At 48.0% G+C, this 10,578-nt stretch overlaps 2 protein-coding genes and 1 long non-coding RNA gene across 3 annotated transcripts; all 3 read left to right on the plus strand.

Moving 5' to 3' along the window:
• Nucleotides 1-465: 465 nt before the first annotated feature.
• On the plus strand, nucleotides 466-1,460 carry LOC129585619 (uncharacterized). The gene is made up of 3 exons (XR_008690047.1): nucleotides 466-590; nucleotides 842-922; nucleotides 1,223-1,460. It is a non-coding gene; the product is annotated as an uncharacterized LOC129585619 (long non-coding RNA).
• A 666-nt stretch (nucleotides 1,461-2,126) lies between these two features.
• On the plus strand, nucleotides 2,127-3,655 carry LOC129585532 (uncharacterized). The gene is made up of 2 exons (XM_055478247.1): nucleotides 2,127-2,991; nucleotides 3,084-3,655. The coding sequence occupies exons 1-2, from the start codon at nucleotides 2,127-2,129 to the stop codon at nucleotides 3,539-3,541; spliced, it is 1,323 nt and encodes a 440-aa protein (XP_055334222.1). The 3' UTR covers nucleotides 3,542-3,655.
• A 1,403-nt stretch (nucleotides 3,656-5,058) lies between these two features.
• On the plus strand, nucleotides 5,059-7,826 carry LOC129585615 (uncharacterized). The gene is made up of 5 exons (XM_055478365.1): nucleotides 5,059-5,191; nucleotides 5,284-6,458; nucleotides 6,523-6,654; nucleotides 6,720-7,205; nucleotides 7,282-7,826. The coding sequence occupies exons 2-5, from the start codon at nucleotides 6,255-6,257 to the stop codon at nucleotides 7,648-7,650; spliced, it is 1,191 nt and encodes a 396-aa protein (XP_055334340.1). The 5' UTR covers nucleotides 5,059-5,191; nucleotides 5,284-6,254; the 3' UTR covers nucleotides 7,651-7,826.
• The last annotated feature ends 2,752 nt before the right edge of the window (nucleotides 7,827-10,578 follow it).

The following is a 10,578-nucleotide window of genomic DNA, read 5'->3' on the forward strand; positions in this document are numbered from 1 at the left end:
ATATAGGTACCACCTGCTGTGCTGGCATTTACCCCCGCGTCCCGCGTCTAACTGCCAGCACAGCGACTAACGCGGGCGGTTGCCATACGGCAGGGGCATGCCTCCCCTCGCTACGAATCGCAGAGCCTGATGTATTGGAATACACCAGTTCTTACACGTTCCCGAAGGGAACGTGTATACTATCCGCGGTGGCGCACCCACTGCGCACCAATGTGTGCGTGCAAATCGACTGGCAAACATAATATTGGTTTGCACGTAGCAGTCTAATTTCCAACGCTTGATATTGCCTTGGGTTCGCCGTTTTCCCGAGTTTTTTGCTGCCAGGAATAATAATGTTTTGCATTTTTATTTTACCCTACAGTAAAATGAATCCTTTTTGAGTTCATTAAGCATTAAACCTATCTGTGACATGGGGTTTTGAGTCAATGCACTGGTGTTCTGCGTCTGGGATTCCGTTATACTTATCGATAATCCGCTGCACCGGACTGGATTAGTTTGTTCGACTTGTCTGCGAAAACTTGGCCCTATCCACTCTCGAGTATCCGTATTTAGTTTGCAGCGGGTTCATCCGTCCGTCTCCGGGAACAATGGTGAGTTTTGTAAGTGAAGTCTTTTCTTACAGCGTAGCGCAGTGTGCACACCAGCATGTCAGCAGCGAGTCTTTGCTGCTGGTAGCGGATTTTCGCGGATGTTTTTCAGTATGCTCGTCGATCCAAATCGCATTCTGTTCATCGAATGGCATTTGAATGTGCTCTGGCTTTCGCATTCTTGATTACGTATTGAGATGACTTTGGTAATTATGACCACATCAAGATGTTAATATGTGTTTGTGGATTGGTAGGTCGGTGTATGATGTGGAAGCGATTGATTTTGGTGGGCTGAATATCCTGCGGGCTGAATATCCTCCAGATAATCGCATAAGGTAATCGTCTCAATTCGGCTATCTTCGTGCACTGAATTTGTACTTTTGCGTAGAATTGCGGTGAATTTTGTCCTTATTAAAAACTTTAAATCGTCAAGCTACTGATAAGCGATTGACTTTACAGAAAATGGCAGAATTTAATTTTATCCAGTTTATTTGTCACTGCAGATGATTTTAACTGTAGCAACTGTTAATAAATCAAGTTAAAACGCGGCATTTGTCAGATGGGTTTATTGCCTGGCCTGCAGGTTCTAATGGCGATAATATTATCATAATGTTCTGATTTGATAATTTTTGCAGATTGTCCTTCCGTGTTTACGGTTGTATTCTCCGCCATCGTCTCTGCTCCGCGGCGCTGCTGTTCCACGCCAACCTCGTCGTTCCGGAGTACTGCCACCGGTCTCAATCTACCGTTCCCCGCCATTGCTACCGTGTCCACTGTTGTTCCGCCGTCCTTCTTCGGCGTGCTGTCCCCCGCGTCTCCCGCTTGCGTGTCTCCTCCGCTCACCGCCTTCATTTCCCCACATCGGCGTGACCGGCCGCGTGTCCCCTGGATATCCCCACCACCGGTTCAAGTGAGGACAGTGCTTCGGCACAGTCCAGCCTTGTCCCGGCCGGTAACGTGCGGACAGTGCTTCGGCACAGTTCACTGTTTCCGACGCATGCAGGGATCAAGTTGATCCAGCAGGTTAAACGCAAGGTAAGACATTTGTTTGCAGTATAATTTCCACTATTTTTAATGTCTAGTACAATAAGTACCGAGCAAGCTATAATTCGCTGGCATACCGAAATATTGTTTTCTTTTGTATTTTCTCTAAAAATGCTGCGGTAGTATAAGCTTTCCATAATATTAATAATATTTTTTCATGCTAATTTTCTGTTTCGGTCAGCAAGCTTTTTATTTTGGGAAGCGTTAACATTAAGTACTGTTTTTCGATAATGATATAGCGGTACATCTAAATATTAATGTTTTGTGCACGGTATATCTTAACGTTTTGCATTGGCAGCCGTTATTGCAGTGAAGAGCCAGGCCTGAGCGACACGACAGTTATTCGTTTACATGTATTAAGGTGAATAGATTTGCACTATCAATGAGGCGAGAACTCTCGGGCATGCTGTTAAATCAAAATCAATTTAAAATACCACATATGGAAAACTTTTATTATTGTACTGCTATGTCCTAATAATTGCCTTGCAGTATACGATGGCGTACTCATCTCCATCGTCCTCCACATCCGTCGCCATGCCCGCGGGCGACCACCGGCCACCATTCCATGAGCTGCGCCCGGTGTCCTTTGACCACAAGCGGAACAGCGTGGGCCGCCTGGACCGATCTCGCACGGCCTTCCTAACGGACTCACAGGGCACCAGTGTGCTCCTGTGTGCGGATAGATCGCCGGATAAAGGATGGCGAAGCCGCGGCACCGTGCCGGGGCGCATTTTCTCGACCCTGTCAGACGGCGAGATCTGCGTCGACGCCCATCATGGAGCCTCGACGTGCAAGGTGATTAAAAACTTCCGGAGCTGGCTGTGGGAGGAATATCCCCGCGCGACGCCGTCCTCCACCACCACCACCACCACCACCACCACCACATCTAACGCCTGGCCTCGGCGCCCTGATCGCGTCGGCAAGAAGCGACTCGTGGTTATTGCGGGCAGCAACGATCTGGAGGAGTACTGGCGGGACGGAAGCAGTGGAGACGCGACGCCACTGGCGGATAACGCGGTCGGTGTGTACCGGGAGCAGTCGGCACAACTTGAAGACTGGTGCGATCAAATCTTCCTCGTGGGTGTGCCGTATTTCAAGGAAGACCAGGGCCACGGCAAGCACAAAAACCCTCCTCGAAATCTGTACGCCTGCACCCGCGCAGTGGACTGCCTGAACCGGAAGCTAGAGGGGTTTTGTCGTGACCAGTCCGTCATCGCCGCCGGGATAACCGTTTGGCGCTATGTGCATATTCTACCGAAAGACACCGTGCTGCGCAATGATGGCCTGCACTGGCGCCATGAGATCATGTTTCGCAGATTCTATGCCGTCCTGGTAGAAGCTATTGCTGATGTGGAGAAGAGTAAGTAATACCGACTTTTACTGATGAACAACTTTATCAGTATTACTGTCCTTGCAAATATGAGTTGTTTAATGCTTTTGTGTGCATTGCAGGAATTGAGCTGGCCAAGGAAAGCGTCAGGCAGCGGGACCATCATGCCGTGGGAACGATTTTTGTGGGGATGAGGGAGTGTGTGGAGTGGGGAGCGCGCCGTGAGCGCCGGCTTCAGGAAGCAGCGGGTACTTCGGTGGAGCAGAAGTACAGCCAGGTCGAGCGCCGTATGGCCGTGAGGGAGGCGCGTCTGGATGAGAGGGAGGCAGACCTGGGCAGACTAGCCGTGCGGTTGGAGAGCGGTCTGGCTTACGTGGACGGCCTGCGAGCGGAACTGGACAGGAAGGAGGAGAAGCGCAAGGCAGCAAAGCGGATTGCCAAAGCGAACGCGCACGCTAAAAAGCTAAAGGACAAGAAATCCAAAGAGCGTCGGAGGAAGAAGCGCCGGGAGAAGCCGAAGGAACTGCGGCTGATTAGTAAATGTAAAAAAATGCATCGTAAAGGCTTGTTGAAGGATTAGTTTTTTCCCAGCTGTTCTTCGGTGTTTCGGTTTAGGAATGTTGTAGTATTTTCTTTGTGCTGTTATTTGCAAGGGTAGGTGTTGTTCTCTTTGGTTGTATGGTAATAAATGCGTATGAAGGATGTTGTGTTACTAAACTGCTAAGAAAACAATAACTGCTGGCTTGATCAAATTATGGTTTTGACTTTCAAATTTCCATTGCTTAAATTCACACACGTAAACACACAGCAAAGCGCATACTAGCATGAATGCCCGAGAGTCACGTCAACGTAGGCGCTTGTAGTTTCTAATTTCTACACAATAGAGGTTCAGTTATTCACTCATTTCTGAGGCGTTTTATTTAATCGCACAGATGCCGAACCAGAAACGATGTATTGGTTCGCGAAAGAAAAGCACACAAGACGAAGCCGCCAAAAAGACCGCTCCCCCGCCTCCGCCGCCACGTGAACTCCGAGGAAAGCGTGGTCGTAACGTACCTGATTCGGAAAATTCTAGCGTAGTCACCGAGTCTGCCGAAGCCATGGTGGCAATGGCTGCCGAAATGGCCCACCCACGCGGCAAGAAGAAGGCTAAGGTATAAGCACGCCCAATTCTCATGCGTACTTTTTTACACCCCGAGCCTTTATAGTACAGTTCTCGGTTGCTTTAGGCGTCCAACACTACCGGTCCTGCTGTTGCACCTGTAGCGCTAACACCGTCTACATCAGCATCCTCATCTCCAAATCCTGTTCCCACCGTTTCTGCTGCTTCCGCCACGGATAGCACACCTGTAGATACCGCGGCAACGATCAACCACGCCACGACAGTGGATGAAACGCCACTTGAGGGTATTGCGACCCCTACACCCAGAACTAATACCGAAACCAGCACTCCTAGCACTCGACCCCGACGCCAACTGACACCGGCAGAAATGGATGCACTGCGTCAGCGCATTGTGGTGGGTGTCGAAGCTTTTATATGTTCGTATGTGTGCAATAAAACATTTTACAAATTTCATCATTTACACAGATTCCCTCGGAGCCAGAGGAGAAACCACTGCACCCGCTTTTCATACCATTTACTAAGGTCCGCATCAACATCAAACGAGAAACCTGCGGCAAGGACATCAGTGACGGAATTGTCGATATTAATGTTCTGTTCCCAGAAGGAAGCGCAGTAGTAGTAAGTATCAACCTCAAATATACAACTTTTTCAAATTTGTTTTGATCTGCGTTCAATTAAAACCTTGATTTAACATTCCATTTTCTACAGACTGAACCGCAAGACAGTTTAAAATACGATGCCGACGAGCTGCACGAGAGCGAAGCGTTCCACGCACAAGAGGTGGCTGGGAAGATTACCTACACTAAGCAGGTGGTTAATCGGTTGCACAAAGAGCTTATCGTTGTGGAGTCCACTAACGAGCAACACCGGCTCGAAGAAGGAGAAACCATGACGGAGTTTATTGCCAAGTCAAAGAAGGTCAAGGAGTCGCTGGATAAGCGCGTTCCAGGTGTGCGGGAGGAGCTGATGGAAATGTTGGAGAATCCCAGTGTGCCGGCTCCCCATAAAGCACTGAGTATCGCACTTGCTCAGTTAGCTTCCACAAAAGCCACCAATGAACTGGTGGAGGCCAATTACGCACACCTTCCTTCCGATGTTCTACCGAATGTAAGTCAAGGACGTGCAATTTTCGATAGTGAAATTTTAAAAATTTATTGCGCTTGCTGCAAGACTAATCCACCGCTTGAACGTTTTTGCAGCTACCTAATTTTGATGGGCTCGTGTGTTTGAGTCGTGTATGGAACCGGCTGCAGAGTGAATACACACAAGCAGAGGGAATAAACGTTCCCGAATTCATTTTCGCGCCTGGCGTTTCCGTATTTTTCAAACACCGAGAAGATGGCCTTCTGGGGGCGATAAACATCGTCCTGTGGATTGATGATGATGAAGCCGTTAAAGTGATTTATGCCACCCGCCCAGAGCACGCTCCCATAGTCCAAAAGGTAGTGGATGATGTTTACAGAGAACTGGGATGGATAAATGGATGCGGATGTCCACAGTACGCTATTGGACACCACCATAAGTGTGCCTACCTCCTCATTGCTAATCGCCTAATTGACCTCGGTATTCCCGTCTACTATGCAGCTCTCCGTGCCGGCCAGGCATTTATTCTCTCGCCGGGATGGCCACACTGGGGAGGCCAGGTGGGTGCCAACGCCGCTATTGCGGTCAACTTTGCAGATCCCGACCAGTATCCACGGCTTATTCTTGATACGGATGCCTACGTCCAGTGTCCAGATGACAAGAAAGCAATGGAAGACGGTGAGCCTCACGGGTTTGATGATGATACCTATCCGGATGACATGAGGGCGACAAAGCGCGCGTGGGACGAGAGGATGGATGAACTGGGTAATCCGTGGTACCCATCAATGGATCAGGCCCCCATTTCTATCAAGAAAGTCCACTACCTCACGGACGATGCTATTGCCAGTGTAGTGAAGGCTACGCAAACAGCAACAGAGCTAATGGAGAGCAAACTTATCTATACGGGCTGTTTAACCGCCGAACAGATTGTGCGCCCCAGTCCTACATCGGCACGTACTGGATTGTTCCAGTGCGAAATTTCCGGCCGGAAGTCGTGCGTGTGCTGGATTTTCCACGGGACAACTCGCCTCATGCCACGGTCCTCTCTTTCGGATATTTCCGGTCGAACTGCACGCATTATCAGGAAATGGTGGACGTGGATGGGTCGGAGGTTGATTTGGCCATGGGCACGTTGATCGATGCACACATTTCGCAAGACCTGCAGAGATCCGTTCACGAAATCATCTTTACGGCTTACCAGTGTGCTGAACTTGAAGAGTTGCACGCAAAAACGTTTTTCTACGACCGAAAACGTTTCTACACGGTCGTTGAAGATGGCGAAGATGTTCTGGTAAGACAGTTCGGAAATCAATAAAACATGAGGGGTTTACTTCAAGTTTCTTTTTCGGCTGCAGAATTGTAGGTTGCCTGAAGATGCCCCAGTAAAGGATCTTATGGATGCGGTTCGGACCGTGCTGCAACCTGAAAGCGTGCGTCAGGATGACAACAGCCAGGAAGGACTTAAGGCACTTGCTGCTTTGCGCGCGGTAAACTCTCTAACCGAGCTGTCTTTATCTGAATTCTTTTTATTAAGATTTTTGGCGTTTTGCAGCTACTGAGCAACAACAATGCCCTGCTACAACAACTTCATGATTCACTTCAAGTTCATGCCATCCCATGCCGTGACAACGAACGAAAGCAGCCCGTGAAAGCGTTCTATACTCCGTTCCAGCAACAGTTCAGTATCATTAACGTTCCTGGGGACGGGAACTGCTTCTTCCGTGCTGCATCAATGTCTCTCTTCCTGAACAACGGCTATCATGTCCACCTTCGACTAGCCGCAGTGGCGGTGTTGGTGATACACTTTCACAGCTTCCTCCCCCACCTGACGCCAATTTCGGTGCGGAAAGATTTCGGACTCCTCGACATCATCTATCGAACAGCCGTTACCGCAGCTGAACTCCCGAAGGATAACTGGGCCACGGATATACATCTCTTAGCCGTAGCCACTGCTCTCCAACGACAAGTCTGCTCGTACCGCGGATTTGATGATTCAAAGCATCGTCCTGAGGACTGGGAGACCATTTGCCCCAACGAGGTGGGTGAACCGTCGTCTCAAAGCAGCACTTACTTGAGTGGAGCAATTAGTTAACAATTTGCTGATGCTTTTTCAGTTGACTAAACGGATTCGTGTGGAGCGTGACTTGGGAAAGCGTCATTTGCTGTATGTTCCGCTCTATGCCAAGAGCACACGCGCGGAGGATACGGTGCGGGTGTTGTACTCCAACTATCATTATATGGCCGTTGTACCGCGCCGGGAGTTGTCCAGAGGGCACTACCTTCCTGATCCGATAAATGTGCGCGACTGGAAACAGGAATCGACGGGAACGGTTACTGCCGTCAGCGTTCCCAGCGTCGTACTCTCTCCGTCACCTTCACCGTCAACGTCTCCCGAAGTGTCGTCACCTGGAAACACCGCTGCCGCCGGCGTCAGTGCCGACGCTGAAGCTGCAGGTGCCGATGTAGCGGAGAAGAATGAGTGAGAGCGTTATTCACATTCCTTTCCGTGACTGTTGTTTAGATGATCGAGTGGATGTTTTTGTCTGGATTGTATGAACCATTATTATTGTTTTCGGGCTTATTGCTCATATTTTTTGTTATTTTTCGAGTTTGACATTGTTATACGGTCGTTTTTCAGTTTCTAGAATTTGTAGCTATTGTTACATGGAGTTTTGTTGGTTTATATGATAACGAATGCGGAAAACTTGTGTTTATAACTAAGCGTACGGAAAGGAAACCTATTTTTTGTAAAAAAACATGTTACTGCGATTGTTACGATGAGAAAAAATAGCAATAATAGTAAATTCGAGAATTTCGTTTACTCACGTTGTGTCGTACCGTATCATCGTCATAACAGGCTGTGTTGGTCACATTCACGACATTCAAAATAGTCAGTAGCAAATTTTTCACCACCTCCGCCATAGCTTACACTGCGCTGCACCCAGTTTGTTCCATCAAACAGTATTCGATCACGAGCTCCTGAACAGTGCTGTGTTTTACGATCACACCGTGCACAGAAAAAAATTCTATATTCACGTTCCATTTCCATGCGTTGCATTCGATTAGCTTGCAAATGTGTGAGAAGGCTATATAGATGAATTTCCGTGCCAGTGGCATTGATCCGGTTAAAGGAGGCAATAGCATCTTTAATTTCCTCTCGAGTGTAGCCGTAGCGCATAGCTTTTCTGTGTAAGGCGCTGCCAGAGGGAGTGAAGGGCACGCTGCTGCTGGCGGGGGCGTTGCTGTCTCCGCCGTACTCGTCATCGCACCTAGTTTTGCCGACTTTATCTTTCAGTTTCGTAGTTTCCGTAGTAGTGGCAGTGCATGATTTCTCCGTATCTTTAATTTGTTGAACAGCTGTCGATGATGACGATGACTCTACAGTAGGTACCGAAGGCGACGGGGGTGGTGGTGGTGGCGATGGCGGTCGGGGGAAAGCGGTCGCATCAGTAAGTCGTGTAAGCAAGTATAGACAGGTTGGAGACCAGTGTAAATGCTGCATAAGCGGAACATCGCTCGCTTTCCATCGGTTCAGATTCACCCCGCAGTAAAAGCAGGTGACGGTGTCACCATATCCCTGATAAAAGAATCCGGCATGTGCTAACTGGGTAGGGGTTTGTTGTAACTGCTTTGACCAGGTGGTGAAAGAGTTAACTCGCGTCTCAAAATCGGAAAAGTAGGGGGCAAATCCTGGCTGTACGTCTAACTTCCTGGAAGTGTAGGTGAGCGGAAAAAAATTCTCTCGCAACTTGGCACAATCTGGATTTCGTTTCAGATGCAGTTGCAAAGGGTTCGAAACAAAGGACAAATCAAATTCGATGGCTTGACAAAATAAACAGTATACAGAATGAGTAAGATTAATCGATAAAAATCCATCAACTTTGCCCAAACGGTGGCTATCAGGCATCTGACCTTTGCCAGCATGTAAATGTAACATGCCATCGTCCTCACGCACGATGCAAGGTTCAAAGTTATTTATTTCCGCCATTTCCGCTGGTGAAAACTTTAAAACTCAAGCCTTATGTGAAGAAAGACAGTTTATATGATAACCGCGCCACAAATAATTGTCGACAATTATTTTCGGGGGAGGAACGTGGGAGTGCGCAACTAAAGAGATTGCGTGACTAGGCGGGTGTTACAGTATCTGCCAGAAATAATTGCCAACAATTACACTGAGGGGAGGAAAGTGGGAGTGTGTTATTTCAGAGGTTTACGTGACTGGGCGGGCATCAACAAAGACACCAAAAATGTTTCGGGAAATAAAAGCTGCCCTCTGCCTTTTAGATGCCCATTAGAACGGATATGGATAGCACAGTTGTGAATAATTTGGATATTTGCAGCAACGAGGAGGCGTTGACCAACAAGCCCGAGTATCAACACCTTGTCCAGTCTGCTCCTTTTATTATTGTGGTAAGTGTGAGTAAATGGTATATAAATGCATTAACAAGGAAACCATCTTTCAGTTTTCATGCAGTGTATATGCGTTCTAGTGAAAGAGGATGATGGCTTTTCGGGAGCATATGATGATGACATGGCAGAAACAAAAAGGCGCTACCTTATTTTTCATAATTTTTTCAATGCAGCTAACAACTATCTGTTTATTGGCGCGTGGAAATGCTTCTATCAGCAGATTTGCTAATGAAACCTCGACGTTTATGGACGAGAAAGGAATATTGGTCGGACGCTTTATTAATGAAACGTTATTTCTTATTAGAAGCTCAAGAGCATACCTTATTCGTAAAAATTTTGATTTTTTCAACCTGTTAAACAGTACTCTACAACAAAACAGAAACAGGTTGCCAAGTTACCAGCTCAACATCACAGCTGTACCTTCCACTTATCAGGCAGGAGCTAGCCGCCTGGATATCATCCTCTTTCCAGTTAAACGCAATTCTAGCGACTTTGTCAATATTAAAAATGATGAAGTGATGCGCTGTACCAGTGTGAACGCAATACCACCATCTTCTGTTTCAGCACAAACCCACCTGCATCATGCTCAGTCTCAGCCTGTACAAGCCAGAAGCGCCTCGAGTGGATATGCGCCTGATAAGCCAACCACGCGGCCAGCAGGGTGATGATGGATGTTACCGGCCGACCAAATACGGGTTTTACTTCCCCATCGATTATATACCGGAGTTTTTAAATGCCGTCCGTCAATTAATGCGCCATGTAAACCAGTGGAAAGCCGCTACTCCATGCCTACAAGCAAAACCTACAGCTCGTCGTTATTCCGCTGCCGCCGTCAGACCCCCACAACCCCTCTCCGTACCGGCAGCACGCAACCGCTCAGCCAAAAGTATCCAACAGCGAAAAAGAAAAAATACTACTGAATCGCAGCGCTTACCTAGAAAAAAAATTCGGGGCGCGCCGCAGGTAAAGAGTACGCAAAATACTGTACAATGCACTAGTGA

Source organism: Paramacrobiotus metropolitanus, unplaced genomic scaffold, assembly GCF_019649055.1.
Source record: "Paramacrobiotus metropolitanus isolate TYO unplaced genomic scaffold, Prichtersi_v1.0 Parri_scaffold0000017, whole genome shotgun sequence".
NCBI classification, from domain to species: Eukaryota; Metazoa; Tardigrada; class Eutardigrada; order Parachela; family Macrobiotidae; genus Paramacrobiotus; species Paramacrobiotus metropolitanus.